General features: G+C 40.1%; 1 protein-coding gene across 3 annotated transcripts in view; it reads right to left on the bottom strand.

Annotated features, from left to right (window-relative positions):
• PPIL4 (peptidylprolyl isomerase like 4) overlaps positions 1 to 18,103 on the bottom strand; it is a 42,942-nt gene extending 24,839 nt beyond the window's left edge. The window contains exons 1-7 of one of the 3 annotated variants that reach the window (XM_003898063.5): positions 17,946 to 18,102; positions 12,972 to 13,039; positions 12,820 to 12,884; positions 12,406 to 12,523; positions 7,415 to 7,557; positions 6,492 to 6,588; positions 5,244 to 5,360 (exon numbers count right to left, since the gene is read on the bottom strand). In XM_003898063.5, the coding sequence (XP_003898112.1) occupies positions 5,244 to 5,360; positions 6,492 to 6,588; positions 7,415 to 7,557; positions 12,406 to 12,523; positions 12,820 to 12,884; positions 12,972 to 13,039; positions 17,946 to 18,015 (678 nt within the window). In that variant the 5' untranslated portion in view covers positions 18,016 to 18,102. Of the gene's footprint in view, positions 1 to 5,243; positions 5,361 to 6,491; positions 6,589 to 7,414; positions 7,558 to 12,405; positions 12,524 to 12,819; positions 12,885 to 12,971; positions 13,040 to 17,945 lie in introns of all 3 variants that reach the window. The other 2 variants (XM_009205907.4, XM_009205906.4) reach the window with 2 other exon arrangements.
• Positions 18,104 to 18,731: the final 628 nt, after the last annotated feature.

Below are 18,731 nucleotides of genomic sequence, written 5' to 3'. Positions count from 1 at the left end.
GGCGGAGGTTGCAGTGAGCTAATGTCACTTTACCCCAGAGCAAGACTCCATCAAATAAATAAATAAACAAATAAATAAATAAAACAAATAAAATAAACACAAGTAAAGTGAAATTTAAAAGGTTAAACAAGTAACTTGCCCAAGGCCACACAATGGTAAACCACAGAGCTGGGATTTGAACCTAGATTTATCTGGCTTCAAAGCCCAATTTTACCCCTACTTCTTCTTTTTTCAAGTATTTGATATATATTTTTTAAAGGATAAGAATTTATGTAAAGAACATGTAAGTTATAAAGCATAAAAATAAAAACCACTATGACGCTACCACCTAGCTTAAGAACTAAAATGTCACCTGATCTCATTCTCTCTCTGCCTCCTCATCAGAGATAACGAATACCCTGCTTTTTGGTGTTCCTTTTTAGTCATTTCCTTGCATATCATCAGAGTTTTAACATATATGTATGCAACTCTATCATATTTAGATGGGGCAAAACATTCCTTTATACATATATTCAAACACTTTCTCAGATATTATTTCTGACAAGATCACTTGTAAAGTGTCTCCTCTTGGATAAACACACTCTTCCCCGCAAAATCTTGAAAATAAAAAACAGTAAGAAGCGACAGAGCCAGTAAAATCTCAATGTTTCTGAAGTCTATCAAAAGACAACATTATGTCCAATAAGAAGTATCACAGCCAGGCATGATAGCTCACACCTGTAATCCCAACACTTTGGGAGGCTGAGGTAGGAGGATCACTTGAAGCCAGGAGTTTGAGACCAGCCCAGGCAACACAGTAAGACCTTGTCTCTATAGTAAATTTAAAAATTAGCCAGGCATGGCAGTGTGAGTAGTCCTAGCTATTCAGGTTGGTGGACTGCTTGGGTCCCAGAGTTTTTGAGGCAGCAGTGAGCTATGATCACACCACTACACTCCAGCCTAGGAAACAGAGTAAGACCCTACCTCTAAAAAAGAAAAAAGAAAAGAGTGTCAAAACACAGAAGGAGAAGAGCAAATTAGTAAAAATCCTCCAAAGTACCTATAATGGCAGAAAGGAAGCACAAATAAGAAAAAAAAAAAGTTAATGAGTCAAAAAAGAACTTGCTATATACTACTTTAGTCAAAGCTAACTTTAAAATACTACTAGGAAATTTAAAACATTCATAAAAGCTATGAGGTTCAAAATTAATTTTACAAAACACTAGCTGAATTATCAGTATATTACAAACAAATGCAAATAAAGTAAAAGAAACTGATGTTCTTAGAAAACAGAAGATGAAACATGTTAATAAAACCAAAGGACACAGGATCACCTTTTAGAGTGACTAAAATCCAAAACAATACCATCAGCAAATGCTGGCAAGAATGTGAGGCAAAAGACACTCTCATTCATTGCTGGTAGGAATGTAAAATGTAAAGCCACTTTAGAAGACAGTCTGGTAGTTTCTTACAAAGCTAAACCATGCAATCTAGCATCTGAACTCCGAGGTATTTAACCAAATGCATTGAAAATTTATGCCTACACAAAAATCTGCACGCAAATGTTTACAGCAGCTTTATTCACAACTGCCAAAACTTGGAAGTAACCAAGGTATCTTTCAATAGGTAAAAAATAAACAAGCTGTGATACGTCCATACAATGAAATATTACTTAGCAATTAAAAGAAATGAGCTATCAGCCATGCATGGTGGCTCACACCTGTAATCCCAACACTTTGGGAGGCCAAGGCAGGAGGATCACTTGAACCTACGAGTTTGGGATCAGCCTGAGCAACATGGGTAAGACTCCATCTCTACAAAAAAAATTAAAAATTAGCTAGGTGTGGTGGCGTGTGCCTATAGTCCCAGCTACTCAAGAGGCTGAGGCAGGAAAACTGCTCAAGCTCAGAAGTTCAAGATTATAGTGAGCTATGATAGCACTACCGCACTCCAGCCTGGGTGACAGAGTGAGACCTTGTCTCAAAAAAAAAAAAAAAAAAAAAAAGGAATGAAATCCCAGGCTCGGCAACATAGTGAGACCCTGTCTCTACAAAAAATAAAATTAGCCAGGCATGGTAGAACACACCTGTGGTCCCAGTTACTTGTGAGGCTGAGGTAGGAGGATTACTTGAGCCCGGGAGGTCAGGGTGCAATGAGCCTTTATTGTGCCACTGTCGGTGCAACACAGCGAGAACCTGTCTCAAATTAAAAAAAAAAAAAAGGGGGGGCCGGGCGCGATGGCTCATACTTGTAATCCCAACACTTTGGGAGGCCAAGGCGGGCAGATCACGAGGTCAAGAGATCGAGACCATCCTGGCTAACATGGTGAAACCTCGTCTCTACTAAAAATACAAAAAAATTAGCCAGGCGTGGTGGCGCGTGCCTGTAGTCCCAGCTACTCAGGAGGCTGAGGCAGGAGAATCTCTTGAACCCGGGAGGCGGAGGTTGCAGTGAGCCGAGATCACGCCATTGCACTCCAGACTGGTGACATGAGTGAGACTCCGTCTCAAAAAAAATAGGAGGGAAAGAAAAGAAAGGAAAGGAGAAAGGGAAAGGGAAGGGGAAAGGGAAGAAAGAAAAAATGCACAGTGGAACCTTAAATGCATATTGTTAAGTAAAAGAAGACAGTCTGAAAAGGCTACATACGCTATAATTCCAACTACATGACATCTTGAAAATGCCAAAACTGTATAGACAGTAGAAACATCAGTAGTTGCCAAGAACTGGGTATTGGGGGTGGGGATGAACAGGTGGAGCCCAGGGGATTTTTTAGACAGTGAAACTACCCTGTGTGATCCTGTAAGTGTAGATATATGCTATCGTACATTTGTCAGTTTCACAGACTGTACAACACAAAGCTTGAATTCTAATGTAAACCATGGATTTTAGTTAATAATGTATCAATATTGGCTCATCAATTGTTAACAAATGTATCACAATAATGCAAGACTGGGAAAAGAGGGTGCGAGTACATAGAAACTCTCTGTATTTTCTGTTCAATTTTTCTATAATCCTAAAATTGTTCTATAAATTGTCTATTTATTAAAAACAAAACCAAAAAAGGAATCCATGAGGCACTGATAATGTAGGAAAATATTCTATAAAATGCAACAGATGATAAGTCATGAGCTGGATTCTAGTCTGGAGGAGGAAACAATTATGAAATATATTGTTAAAACAACTGGCAAAACGAATATAAACTGTAATTTCTTTTTTTTTTTTGGAGATGGAGTCTCGTCCTGTTGCCCAGGATGTAGTGCAATGGCACGATCTTGGCTCACTGCAAGCTCCACCTCCTGGGTTCAAGCGATTCTCCTGCCTCTGTCTCCCGAGTATCTGGGATTACAGGTGCGCACCTCCATGCCCAGCTAATTTTTGTATTTTTAATAGAGATGGAGTTTCACCATGTTGGTCAGGCTGGTCTCAAACTCCTGACCTCATGATCCATCCGCCTCAGCCTCCCAAAGTGCTGGGATTACAGGCGTGAGCCACGGCGCCCAGCCCTATAAACTGTAATTTCTCTCACTTCTAAATTTTCTGATTTTGATAACTACACTGTGAATAAGTACATATTGTTACACACATTGAATACTGTTGCTCTTAGGAAATACACACTGATTAAGAGGTAAAGGGAAATAACAGGCAACCTACTGTCAAATAGGCCAGAAAAAAAAATGTGTTTATGTGCTTGTATAATCAGAGAGAGAGAAAAAGAGAGAATCATAAAACAGATGTAGCAAAATGTTAAAAATTGGTGAATGTGGGTAAAAGGTATATAGAAGTTCTATGTACTTTTTTCCATAAATTTGAAATTATCTGAAAACAAAAAGTTTTAAAAAGTATGTTAATCCATTTTCTTCTGGCATAAACTTCCAAAGTGTTGCTGTTGAAAAGTCTGATAACAATCTAAATTCATTCCCTTATAAGTAACTTATTCTTTCTGCCCAGTTGCTCAACGTATCTTTCAAGTGTAGTAATTCTCTTAGAACTTGTCTTGGTGTTGGGTGTTCAGGGTCAATACTGTGAGATACACAGTGTGCTCATTAAAATGTGTATTTTCAATTAATTTTTTAAATTTCAGCAAAGCTTTCTTGAACTATATAGCCTTTACTATTTGTTCATTTAGACAGCTGATGGTAATATAAGCTTAAGCCTGGCCAACATAGGGAGATCCTGTCTCTACAAAAAATTTTTAAATTAGCAGGGCATGGTGGTGTGCAACTGTGGTCTCAGCAACTCAGGAGGTTGAGGCAGGGGCATTGCTTGAGCTGAGGAATTGGAGGCTGCAGCCAGCTATGATCATACACCACTGTACTCCAGCCTGAGCAACAGAGTGAGACCTTGTCTCTGTAAAATAATAATTAAATAAATTTTAAAGCAGACTACAAATCTGAAAGTTCTATTATATTAAATAGTAACTTTGTTATCCATTCATTCAAATATTTATTATTTATGATATGACAGGTATGCCTATTCTACAAAAATAAGAAATGGGCCGGGCCTGATGGCTCAGGCCTGTAATCCCAGCACTCTGGGAGGCTGAAGCAGGTGGATCACGAGGTCAGGGGATCGAGACCATCCTGGCTAACACAGTGAAACCCCGTCTTTACTAAAAATACAAAAAAATTAGCCGGGCATGGTGGTGGGTGTCTGTAGTCCCAGCTACTCAGGAGGCTGAGGCAGGAGAATAGCGTGAACCCGGGAGGTGGAGCTTGCAGTGAGTCGAGATCACGCCACTACACTCCAGCCTGGGCGACAGAGCAAGACTCCGTCTCAAAAAAAGAAGAAACGGAAAATAACACCAAATAGGTCAATTAATCATCTACTGAATTATTATTCCCCAAATGACTTCACATTGTTAGTAATACACAGAAACAGTATATTTTAGAGTGCTCATTGTCTACCTATTATTTTGCCCTACAACTAGCATTCTGTTTAATCTTGAGTGGTACAATGAAGAACTCTTCTTTAATATACATAAAATTCAGCCCACTCTTTAAAAATGAGATGAATATTAAACAACCGAAATTCAATTAATAAGTTAGAGATCCATTTTCCACTGTTTAAAAAGGAACTTAGCACTATATTGACAGTACAGCCAAATTTATTTTCACATGCATTATTATGCTGTATCAAATTTAAACTAGAAAAAAATCATAACTCAATTTTTAGTACTTTAAGACCACCGAAGAGCCAGAAATAAACACTCAATAAGTATTATTAGATATATTACAGAACAATTTGAACAAAGATAATTATCTTACCATCTCTAAAAGTATAGCCTGAGTTTTAGCCTCTTTTTCTGCCTTTATTTCTTCTACTTCCTCAGCTGATCTTCCTTTGAAATCATCAATTTCTTCATCTGCTCCTATTCGACCACTCTGTAAGACAGAAGTTACTGACGTATATATTTAAAGAATAAAAAAAATCTGAGAAACATAGAAGACATACTTTATTCTTAGGTATATCAAACATGCTAAAACAGTAACTGATCAAGGTTGCAGTGAGCTACAATCACACCACTGCACTCCAGCTGGGTGACAGAGTAACATCCTGTCTCTAAAAAAAAACTTTTAAATAATTAATTGAACAGCAACTGAGACAAACTTATGAACCTTCAAAAATTGATTTATATTAATTCTAAAATATAAGCCAAAGTGGGCTTCTGTTAAAATCAAAATAGGCCAGGCATGGTGGCTCATGCTTGTAATCCCAGCACTTTGGGAGGCTGAGCCGGTTGGATCACTTGAGGTCAGGAGTTCCAGACCAGCCTGGCCAACACAGTGAAACCCTGTCTCTACTAAAAATACAAAAATTAGCCAGGCATGGTGGCATGCACCTATAATCCCAGCAACTCAAGAGGCTGAGGCACAAGAATTGCTTGAACAAGGAAGGAAGAGGCTGCAATGAGCTGAGATGCCACCATACACTCCAGCCTGGGTGACAGAGTGAGACTCCATCTCAAAAAAATAAATAAATACAAATAAATACCTATATGGACACTATTTATTTTCCAATTCTAACTGCTGAATGAAGAGAAATGATTTCAGAATAACCAACCCCAACCATAAAGACAAATTCAGCTTTGAGGAAGCCACATAAACCTTAAAACATGTGGGGGAAAAGTCTGTGCTGTTTCACAGAAATTTCTGGGTTCTAGCCTGGCTCCAGAGTATCCCCAGTTGAAAAATTACCTCACAAGATAATAGTTTAATTTGGCCTCGAAAACTCCTAGAGTTAGATGATAAGAAAAACACTTTCCCAAGTTGTTTATGTAAGCTTCTAGAGCTAAGGTTGTCTCAGTAGAAAAGAAACTGAAGAAAGGAAATTAGGGAAATGAGAAGACAGCTAGAAAAATGAGTATCTCTGTGCAAAAGAAAAAACTCAACTTGTTCTAATACAATTAGGCAAGATAATAATTCTGAAAAAATTAACTTTAATAGATGAAAAAGATAAATCCATACAAATCATTAATATGAATGTACATTTAATCACAAGAGGGCTTTACTTACATCTAATTGTTCCCTTGTAGGTTCTGGTGATCGATCAGGGATTAATAAATCAGGAGGGTCATCAAATGGATCATCTAAAATCACTGTATGATTTATCCTTACAAAATAAATCCAAATAAAATGTTACATTTAAGTTATTTCAGAATCCATAATTTATTTTAATAGATTACAACAAATTACTTGATTATCTCTAAGGCCAAAAAAAACCCATATTGCACATGGATACTACTAACCTAGATATACTTTCACAGTGAGTGTTGCTGTTTTACATTGAGTGATACCATATTTATTACCCTGCATTACTTTAAGATGTAAACTAATATAACTGTCTAAATATTAGTATTTTTGCCCTATTTCTCAATTAAGAAACTAAATTAAAGCATTAATAATTCCTCCAGCTAGGTACAAAGGCTCACGCCTGTAATCCCAGCACTTTGGGAGGCCGAGGTGGGTGGATCACGAGGTCAGGACATCAAGACCATCCTGGCTAACACAGTGAAACCCCGTCTCTACTAAAAATACAAAAAATTAGCTGGGCATGGTGGCAGACACCTGTAGTCCTAGCTATTCGGGAGGCTGAGGCAGGAGAATGGTGTGAACCTGGGAGGCAGAGCTTGCAGTCAGTCAAGATCACACCACTGCACTCCAGCCTGGGCGACAGAGAGAGACTTCATCTCAAAAAAAAAATAAATAAAAATAATAATGTAATTCCTCCAAACATAATTATAAATAAATAATTAGTACAAGTATAAGAGTACAGAAGGTCCTTTTTAGTATAAAGATTCTTACAGTCTTATATTAATTCAACTTTTGGGATTAGAATTATCCATAAACCAGTCCTATGCATACCGTTCCTATCCACGTGTCAAACATCTCAATATTAAAACATTCTAGTATATTCAGATAGTAAATTGTAACCACACCTGATATCCTGATATGGTACAAAGTCCTTGTCAACAAAGGTCTCATTAATTTTCTTAATTATGTCCATGCCTTCTGTCACCTCACCAAACACTGTATGGACACCATCAAGGTAATCTAGATTTTCTCCTGTAGTGATAAGAAACTATACAGAAGGACACATAATAAATACCATAAAAATAATACATAACTCAAACTGAAATCAGTTACAGACTGACAAAAAAATACACAAAAGTTAAGAGTCCACATTTACTGCACCAATTCTTAGACACTTATTACTAGAACTAAGTAAAAAGTACAAAGCTTATACTGGCATAACTCATCTTATTGCGCTTTGCAGATACTGCATTTTTTACAATTAAAGATTTCTGGCAACCGTGTATTAAGTCTACTGGTGCCATTTTCCCAACAGCATATGCTCACTTCATGTTTCTGGTTCAGGTTTTGGTAATTCTCACAAGATTTCAAACTTTTTCATTACTATTATATCTGTTATTACGATCTGTAATCTTTGATCTTACTACTATAATTGTTTTGGGGCACCACAAACTGTGCCCATGTAAGATGATGAACTTAATCCATAAATGTTGTATGTGTTCTGACTAATCCACCAACCAGTCATTCCCATCTTTCTCCCTCTCAGTGCTCCCTATTCCCCAAGACACAACAATATTGAAATTAGGTCAATTAACCCTATAAGTGTTCAAGTAAAAGGAAGAGTGGCACATCTCTCACTTTAAATCAAAAGCTAAAAAGGACTAAGCATAGTGAGAAAGGCATGTTGAAAGCCAAGATAAGCCGAAAGCTAGGCCTCTTGTACCAAACAATAGCTGAGTTGTAAATGCAAAGGAAAAGTTCTTGAAGAAAATTAGAAGTGCTATTCCATGAATGATAAGAAAATGAAACAGGCTTACTGATGACATGAAGAAAGTTTTAATAATCTACATAGGTCAAACCAGCCACAACGATCCCTTAAGCTAAAGTCTAATTTCAAACAAGCCCTAACTTTCTTCAATTCTATAAAGGCTGAGAGAGGGAGGTAGCTGCAAAAGAAAGTCTGAAGCTAGCAGAGGTTAGTTCATGAAGTTTAAGGAAAGAGGCCAGGTGCAGTGGATTACTTCGTCTCAAAAAAAAAAAAAAAAGAGAGAAGTTTAAGGAAAGAAGTTGTCTCCATAATTTAAAAGTGCAAGGTGAAGCAGTAAGTGCTGACACAGAAGCTACAGCAAGTGGCCAGGTGCAGTGGTTCATGCCTGTGTAATCTCAGCACTTTGGGAGGCCGAGGCAGGTGGATCACAAGTCAGGAGTTCAAGACCAGCCTGACCAACATGGTGAAACTCCGCCTCTACTAAAAATGCAAAAGTTAGCCAGGCATGGTGGCATGCACCTGTAATCCCAGCTACTCAGGAGGCTGAGGGAGGAAAATTGCTTGAACCCGGGAGGCGATGGTTGCAGAGTCAAGATCACGCCACTGCACTCCAGCCTGGGCGACAGAGTGAGACTCTGTCACAAAAAATAAAAATAAAAAAAGAAGCTGCAGCATGCAGCAAGTTATCTGGAAGATCTAGCTAAGATCACTGATGAAGATGACTACATGAAATAACAAATTTTCCATGTAGATGAAACAGTCTTATATTGGAAGGTGATGCCACTTAGGACTTTCATAGCTAGAGAGGAAAAGTCAATGCCTAGCTTCAAAGCTTCAAAGGACAAGCTGACTCTTCTGTTACAGGCTAATCCAGCTAGTGACTTTAAGTTGAAACCAATGCTCATTGACTATACCAAAAATCCTGGGGCCCTTAAGAATGATGCTAAATCTATTCTGCCTGTGCTCTAGAAATGAAACAACAAAGCTTGGATGACAGCACATCTGTTTACAGCAGGTTTTATCAAATATTTTAAGATCACTGTTGAGACCTGCTGCTCAGAACAAAGATCCTTTTTAATATTACTGCACTTTTAATAAGAAATCCTTTTAAAATGTTACTGCTCATTGACAATACTCTGGGTCACCCAGGAGCTCTGATGGATATGACGTACAAAAGGAAATTAATATTGTTTTCAGCTGTGCACAGTGGCTCACACCTGTAAACCCAGCACTTTGGGAGGCTGACGCAGGCGGATCACTTGAGGACAGCAGTTCAAGACCAGCCTGGCCCACATGGTCAACATGGTGAAAACCCATCTCTATTATAAATACAAAAAAATAGCCAGGCATGGTGGTACATGCCTATAATCCCAGCTACTCAGGAGGCTGAGGCAAGAGAATCGTTTGAACCTGGGAGGCAGAGGTTGCAGTGAGGTGAGACTGCACCACTGTACTCCAGCCTGGGTGACAGAGTGAGACTGTCTCAAAAAATAAAAATTCTGTTTTCATGCCTGCTAATATAACAGTCATTAAGGAGCCATAGATCAAAGAGTAATTTCAACTTTCAAGTATTATCATTTAAGAAATACAGCCTGGCATGTGGCGTGTACCTATAGTCCCAGCTACTCAGGAGGCTGAGACAGAAGGATCACTTGAGCAAGGTAGTGAGGCCCCATCTCTAAAAATGAAAATAAAAATAAAAAAACACATTTTATAAGGCTATAGCTGCCACAGACGGTGATTCCTCTGATGGATACGGGCAAGCAGATTGAAAACCTTCTGAAAAAGATTCACCATTCTCGATGTCATTAAGAACATTCGTGATTTGTGGGGGGAGGTCAAAATACCAATATTAACAGAAGTTTGGAAGAAGTCGATTCCAACCCTCATGGATGACTTTGAGTGGCTCAAGACTTCAGTGAAGGAAGTAACTGCAAATGTGGTAGAAATTGCAAGAGAATGAGAATTAGAAGTAGAGCCTGAAGATGGGACTGAATGCTGCAATCTCATGATCAAACACAACCAGATATGGAGCTGCTTCTTAAGGATAAGCAGAGTGGTTTTCTTCCCTTTTTTTCTTTGTTTGACACAGACTTGCCGCATTGCTCAGGCTGGAGTGCAGTGGTGCAATGTCGGCTCACTACAACCCACGCCTCCCAGGTTCAAGCAATTCTCCTGTCTCAGCCTCCCAAGTAGCTGGGACTACTGGCACCTGCCACCACGCCCAGCTAATTTTTGTATTTTCAGTAGAGACAGGGTTTCACTATATTGGTCAGGCTGGTCTCAAACTCCTGACCTCAGGTGATGTGCCGGCTTCAGCCTCCCAAAATGCTGGGATTACAGGCCTGAGCCACCGCACCCAGCCAAGTGATTTACTGAGATGGAATCTTCTCCTGGTGAAGATGCTATGATCATTGTTGAAACAACAACAAAAGATTTAGGATATTACATAAACTTGGCTGATATGGTAGTAGCAGGGTTTGAGAGGATTGACTTCAATCTTAAAAGAATTCTACTAAATGCTATCAAACAGCATCGTATGATACACAGAAATGTTTCATGAAAGGAAGAGTCCATCAACATGGCAAACTTCTACTGTCTTACTTATTTATTTGCAAGACAAGGTCTCACTGTCACCCAAGCTGGAGTGCAGTGGTGCAATCACAGCTCACTGCACCCTTGACCTCCCAGGCTCAAGTGATCCTCCCACCTCAGCTTCCCAAAAAGCAGGAACTACAGCCTATACCACTATGCCCAGTTAATTTTTGTATTTTTTTGTGGAGATGGGGTTTTCACCATGTTTCCTAGGCCGGTCTCGAAATCCCGAGCTCAATTGATCTGCCTGCCTTGCCCCTGCAAAGTACTGGGATTACAGATGTATGCCACCGTGCCAGTCAGTTGTCTTATTTTGAGAAGCTGTCACAGTCACACCAACCTTCAGCAATCACCACCCTGATTAGTCAATGGCCATCAACATCAAGGCAAGACCCTTCACCAGTGAAAAGATTATGAGTTACTGAAGACTCACACGATCAGAAGCATTTTTTAGTAATAAAGTATTTTTTGGTCGGCCACAGTGGCTCACACCTGTAATCCCAGCATTTTGGGAGGCCGAGGCAGGTGGATCATCTGGGGTCAGGAGTTTGAGACCAGCCTAGCCAACATGGCAAAACCCCATCTCTACTAAAAATACAAAAAGTACCTGGGTCTGGTGGCAGGCACTTGTAATCCCAGCTACTAGGGAGGCTGAGGCAGGAGAATCACTTGAACCTGAGAGGCGGAGGTTGCAGTGAGCCGAGATCGCGCCACTGCACTCCAGCCTTGCTGACAGAGCGAGACTCTGTCTCAAAACAAATAAATTAAATTAAATTAAATACTTGGACAAGTCGTAACTCAAATTCATGTGTATACAGTAGAAAATAAAAGTACCTACTCTAACAGGGTTGTTGGGAGAATTAAACAAGGCAATGAAAAGAAGGTACTCTACATAATATCTTTAAAAAGTAAGAAATACTGAAAAATGGCCAGGCACGGTGGCTCACGCCTGTGATCCCAGCACTTTGGGAGGCCAAGGAGAGTGCATTATGAGGTTAAGTGATTAAGATCATCGTGGCTAAAGTGGTGAAACCCCAACTCTACTAAAAATACAAAAATTAGCCAGGTGTTGTGGCAGGCGCATGTAATCCCAGCTACTCGGGAGGCCGAGGCAGGAGAATTGCTTGAACCTGGGAGGCAGAGGTTGCAGTGAGCTGAGATTGTGCCATCACACTCCAGCATGGGCGACAGAGTGAGACTCCATCTCATAAAATAAATAAATAAATAAATAAAATAAAAAGAAATACTGAAAAATGAGCCACAAATGTGAACAGTGATAATCATGGATGGTGGAGTTGTAGGTAATGTTTTTCTTTGTACTTTTCTGTATTTTCTCAATTCTTCACAATGGGAATGCTTTATATTTAAAAGAATAATTTTTTTTAACATAGAAAAAGTGCATTTTTTTCCCTAACAAATATTTCTGACTGAAACCCTCAAGCCTCACTGGATAGTTTAAAAAATAACTCTGTGGGGGGCTCCTTCCAGTCCTTCATTTCTAAGCAAACCTCATATTCTCACTCATTTCCTAACCTGAGATCCATGTTGATCACTGCCATTATTCACCATGGACACTGTGCCTTTCTTCTTGTGCTTAATTCTTGGGACTTTTTCTGCCTCAAAAAAGCTTGCTTGATCACCATACAGTTGGCTGAAAAAACATACAAGGTTATAAAATGTTTAAGTACTCTCAAAATGTAATATAGAAGTACTAGTAACACACAGGGTTACCAATTACTTCTTTACAGAAATGCCAACAGGATTCAAAATATTACTTTTTTTCTAGACATTTAGAGAACTTGGGAGAAAAAAATCTAAATTTAAACCATATTTTAAAATGCAGATTGAAGCATAAGCAATTATATTTTTCCTCATTTAAGAACAAAAGAATTTGTTCTGCCCTTCCAGAGGTAATAAATAAATAAATAAATAAATAAAACAACTTACCCAAAAATAGACTCTCCTCCACGGCCAGTCCCTGTAGGATCGCCAGTTTGTATGATAAAATCCCTCTGTAATATGTAGGATTCTTTGTTAATTCACAGAGTTTGTTAGATAGTTCCAATAACAAAGGAAAAGACTAATATCTACCAACTCACCTGTACATTGTGAATAAGGCAATAATTGTAATATTTTATTTTGCACAATTTCAAGAAATTCAAGCAGGCTGAAAGAAAAGTAAATACCAAACTTATCACAGTAATCCTCAAATACATTTTTAAATAAGTAAAACCACAGTAAAATGTAATTTCTAAATTACCATTAAAAGAAAACAAAAGTCAAATGTCCAAAGCTATAAAAAAGGGCACTAGGCCGGGCGCCGTGGCTCACACCAGCAATCCCAGCACTTTGGGAGGCCAAGGTGGGTGGATCACTTGAGTTCAGGAGTCTGAGATGAGCCTGGCCAATATGGTGAAACCCTGTCTCAACTAAAAATACCAAAAAAACTAGCCAGGCATGGTGGCGGGCACTTATAATCCCAGCTACTAGGGAGGCTGAGGCAGGATAATCACTCGAACCCAGGAGTTGGAGGTTGCAGTGAGCCAAGATCACACCACTGCACTCCAGCCTGGGCAACAGAGTGAGACTCCGTCTCAAAATAAAATGAAATAAAAGGGCAATAAGTCTAGGAAAAAAAAAAAAAAAAATTTTAAATTACGTTTTTCTTTCTTTCATAGGACTTTTGGGGCATCTGGGCTAATACAGAAAACTGACACTTACCTGTGATAAGCAATCATTTACTGATGGATTGATTTTATTATGAGAAAAAAGAACACTTAAAGAGCATATTGTAATAGGAAAGGATCTAGCAGAATATATAAAAATGGACACAGATTATATCAATTAGGAAAAAGTCAAACACCCCGGGTCATTTCTTTAATAATAAACAGCCCTTAATAAAAATCCATACACTTAAGAACGATCTTTCTCATATAAATTAATCTGCTTATCCAATAAACATTTACTGAGTACCTTCTAGATGCCTGACACTGCCATCACAAATGCCATTAAACCGTGGTCCCTGCTCTCAGAAAGTTCACAGTCTAGTCGTGGAAAGACATATTAACAAGTTCTTAAGGCACTAAGTTAGAAACCAGGCAGACTTTAGTAAGATATATGAGGCAATTCCTGCCCTCAAAAAGCTTACATTAAATTAGGGTCCTTACATCTGAACACAAGTAGTTACATATTGGGCATATCTAATTAATAACATGTGTGCCACTTAAATAGTAAAATGGTAAAAAGTAGTTTTAAAAATTCCACAAGAGTTCAAAAGATTGTTTCTGGCTAGGGACATTAGAAAACCTCAGGGAAGGTTAAGGCAAGCATTAAAAGAACTGGACTAGCAGAGAGTGAAGGGTGAGCATTTTAGGTTTGGAAGACTATGAAAAGGCCTGGAAATGGAAATTTAAATGTTTTAGGGGAGGTCCAAAAGACCAAAGTTCTGTAATAGTCTGGTATTACAGAGTAATAGAGGATTAAAAGACTGGAGTGATAAGATGGGGCTGAGCTGTTCAAGAGTGCTGAATAGGGGCCGGGCGCCGTGGCTCACGCCTGTAATCCCAGCACTTTGGAAGGCCGAGGCGGGCGGATCACAAGGTCAGGAGATCGAGACCATGGTGAAACCCCGTCTCTACTAAAAATAGAAAAAATTAGCCGGGCGCAGTGGCGGGCGCCTGTAGTCCCAGCTACTCGGGAGGCTGAGGCAGGAGAATGGCGTGAACCCGGGAGGCGGAGCTTGCAGTGAGCCGAGATTGCGCCACTGCACTCCAGCCTGGGCAACAGAGCGAGACTCCGTCTCAAAAAAAAAAAAAAAAAAAAAAGAGTGCTGAATATCAGTCTTGCAGTTGTTTTTCTTGAATATATTTCTGGGCTTCCTGTTTAACAGATAGGAGTGGTCCTTTTACTAGAAAACAAAAATAATGGATTTAGGCAATGATCATCAATGGCTGCCAAAATCTTTAGGCCTTTCATCAAAATCTGATGGGAACAATTTATAAGGGCAACAAGGCCTTAATCCACTGACCAATTTTAACATCACAGAAAGAGTCAATCAGACATCAAGTGCCTCCTGAATGTGATGCAGCTGAAAGAACACACTATCTCATGTGAAATATTCTTGCCAAAAACATTAAACTGGAATCTAACCAAGGCTCTGAAGCTAAAGAACAATTTATAGGAAACAGAGAGGACACAGGAATATGTTAACGCACCCAGTAAACAATCAGTCAAATTCAAAACAAGAGAAATTCTACAAGACAAAGCACCCAGATTCTTTCTCACATTTTTTTCAAGAAAAAAAAAAAGGGGAGAACCAATAGATTAAACATATATGCGACATTTTAACCGATATACGGACTTTGGGTCCTAATTTAAATTTTTTTAAAGTTTATGAGTTTAAATGATACTAAAAAATCATTGCTAGTTTTTTCAAAGTGTGATGAGATTTGTGGTTCTGTTTTTTATCCTTTTTTACAACTTTTTCTCTTTAGGATTTTTCCCTTTTCCCTGTCAAATTTTTTTTTCTTTTTTTAACCTGTCACTTATGTGGTACTTAAGCTCATAGTTCCATTTTTTTGTTTTTTTAAAGAGACCTTATATTTTAGAAATACGTACTGAAGTAATTACAGATTAAATGGATGCACTGGAAGTGGATACTAAATGATACTAAAAAATTATTGCTAGTTTTTTCAAAGTGTGATGAGATTTGGGGTTCTGTTTTTTATCCTTTTTTACAACTTTTTCTCTTTAGTATTTTTCCTTTTCCTTGTCAAATTTTTTTTTTCTTTTTTTAATGTGTCACTTATGTGGTACTTAAGCTCATAGTTTCATTTTTTTGTTTTTTTTAAAGAGACCTTATATTTTAGAAATATGTACTGAAGTAATTACAGATTAAACAGATGCACTGGAAGTGGGGGTATTATAAATGAAGAAAGATTGGCTATGTGTTCACAGCTATTAAACAAAGCTGGTCATGTGGACATGAGAGTTCATTTACATGATTCTCTCTACATCTGTGTTTTAAATTTTCTATAACAAGAAGTTAAAAAAGAAAAGGAAGAAAGAATGGAAGGAACGTAGGTAAGTCTGGATATGTTGATCATAGATTGCTAAGTGAGTATAAATATAGCAGGTAAACACGTAAGCAGATCTCCAGTCATATGCTTACAAATATGTACAGGGGGTGGACTTATGTTTTGGTGTTACACGCTTATCTTTGCAGAACCACTGCTTGTTAACTGGGTGGGGTAGCTCTACCCCCCACCCTTTATTTCCTCACAGCTCTGGGGAAAGAGACCCATTAATTTTGCCAGGTGCTGTTCTACACGGACAGACCATCAAAGGAACTCAAAGAAAAGCAAAATCAAGGGATAAAAAACAAAATTCCCTAAATATTATTCGAAACACTGGATTCAACCACCCTTAAAACCAAGCTTACCCCAGTATTATGAGGCAACCAATTATTTTCTTTGTTTAAGCCAGTTTGAGTTGGGTTTCTGTCACTTGCACAAAGGGTCCTCACTAATACAACACATTTATATCCATTAGTCATTATAATGAACCCCTAGTGTGTGCCCTAAAAGTAGCAGACATTGTACTAGGTACTCAGGATATAGAGATGATAATTATGGTATAGTTCCTGCTCTCAGTGGAGTTTACATTCTTGAGAGAGGACACGACTTGTAAACAACTCCAGGATAATAGGTAAATGTTAAAATAAAACGTGTCATGTGGTTTATAAAAGACCTAAGACAGAGCAGAGGAAACCTCAGGTAATTCTGCTTTGAAAGGAGGGAGAGCTTCAAAGAAGAGATGACGCTTGATCTGAGATTTAGATAAAAAGCAGTAAGTTTGCCAGAAGGACAAGAGTGGAGAGGAATACTGGTTAGAAGGAACAGCAAAAGAATGGTAAAAATGGTACGGGAGAGTTCGCAGTGTTTTTGCCAGGTGGAGAAGAGGGAGGAATAGCTGCATGCGGTGGAAAGTGGAGCACAGCAGGAGGTAGTTATTGTACAATTGCAACTTATTTCACCTTCTTTGATAGGTTCTGCATTCCATGTGAATAGGACCCTGTTTGTAACTAATCTCTTCTGGTCTAAGTTTCTTCCTGATTCTGATACTTTCTCCACACTACTGCCTATTATCTTCTCAAAACAAGTATGCCATGCCTCAATACTGCTTTTAAAGTCTTCAAGGACTCTGATCATCAGTAGGGCACACAAGACTATTCACGACCTGACCTAAGCGTATCCGACCACACTCGAGTCTACCGTTCCACGACTCATACCAGTCCTTCCAGCCACACCAAACTACTTGCCGTTTCCAGAAAATTCCAAACAAAGAAAGTCCAAGCTAAGAAAACCCTCATTCCCATTCATCTTTGAAAGGCCTAGTTCAAGTGTTCTATAGAGTCTCTGCTAGCTTTGCTTCTTCCCACCCCCACCAAAGAAGACGCCCTCCTCTGGTTTCCATGGCAACTTATACATTCTTCTACCACAACACATATAAAACTAAAATGGGTTCCTGTGTCTATTTCCCCTGATGGAAAATCAGACCCTCAGGGGCAAAAAGTCAAGCCCAAGACTTAGCCCAGTGCCTCGAAGGCTCAGTCCACACTCCAGACAACCTCTTCCTCCTCCACCCAGGTGGGATGCCCACACTCGCTGCACCAATCACACCCTAACTGCCTTCATCAAGATTTAACCGATTACACACCAAGCAAAGTTGCTGTGTTCCTCTCATGAGTAAACACAATAAAGGCACAAAAGCTATGGGTATTGTATGTGCAGCTCAAATCACACACACACGCCCCAAAGGCAATTAATGACCGCAAGCACCCTCCACCGGACTGGCCAGCACAAGATAGGGGAGAGGGGCTGCCAAGGCTCAAACAATTCTCGTCACAAAAACTTTTCTAGCCAAGGCCGGTTAATAAAATAGCCCAGTCGTGGGCACCAGCAGCCCAGAAGCTCGAGCTCCAGTCAATCTCTGCCCTGGACTGCACAGAGAAAGGAAAGTAGGGGGACAAGCTCGGGGGACCCGGCGACAGGTGAGTAGGGCTCAAGCCTCACCACGCGGCCGCTCCTCGGTGTACAAGTCAATGACGACGTCGCCCAAAGTGGTCTCTAGCAGAACCGCCATGGCGCCCGCTCCTCCTCTGCTACAAACCCCGGGGGGGCTGACAGGCGCAGGCCGTCGGCGTCTTCTACGCCACACGTCACCCTCTGCGCGACCCCTCTTGCGTCGTCTCGCCGGCGCCTCCCCCGCTTCCGGGCAGTTCCTTCCGGCGGGCGTGTGGGCGCCGGGCCGCCCAGCTGACTTAAAGTGCTGGTTGGTCCCGCCCCCGGCGCGGCGGTTTTGAAAACCCTGGTCCGCCCTTGGGTTTTTTTACGGAAGCCTGTCCCTCAGAACGGTCTCAGTATAGTGTTTTGTGCCCCGTTTGTGTCTGTCTCAGGAGCAGAGCCGCTCTCCGAGCGGCCCTTTTATCCACCAGGGGGCGCCCGCGGCGGGGTCTTCTCTCCACCTATTTGGGCCGACTCCTCCGGGTTTCCTCGTCAGTCTCCTTTTCGCAAAACAACTTTTGGCCTCTACTAGGAGTTTCAGATTCTAAGAACTAACATTTTGTTTTGTTTTCTGTTTTGAGAGAGGGTCTCGCTCTGTCGCCCAGGCTGGAGTGCAATGGCGCGATCTCGGCTCACTGCAACGTCCACGTCCCGGGCTCCAGCGATTCTCCTGTCTCCAGCCTCCCAAGTGACCACAGGCGCGCGCCACCACGCCCGGCTAATTTTGTTCTTTTATTTTGTAGAGATGGCGGTGGGGGAGGTGGTCTCACTATATTGCTCAGGCTGGCCTCGAAC

This window comes from Papio anubis, chromosome 6 (assembly GCF_008728515.1).
Source record: "Papio anubis isolate 15944 chromosome 6, Panubis1.0, whole genome shotgun sequence".
Classification (NCBI taxonomy): domain Eukaryota; kingdom Metazoa; phylum Chordata; class Mammalia; order Primates; family Cercopithecidae; genus Papio; species Papio anubis.
Note: the sequence above shows the minus strand (reverse complement) of the source record. Positions and strands in the feature narration are given on the sequence as shown.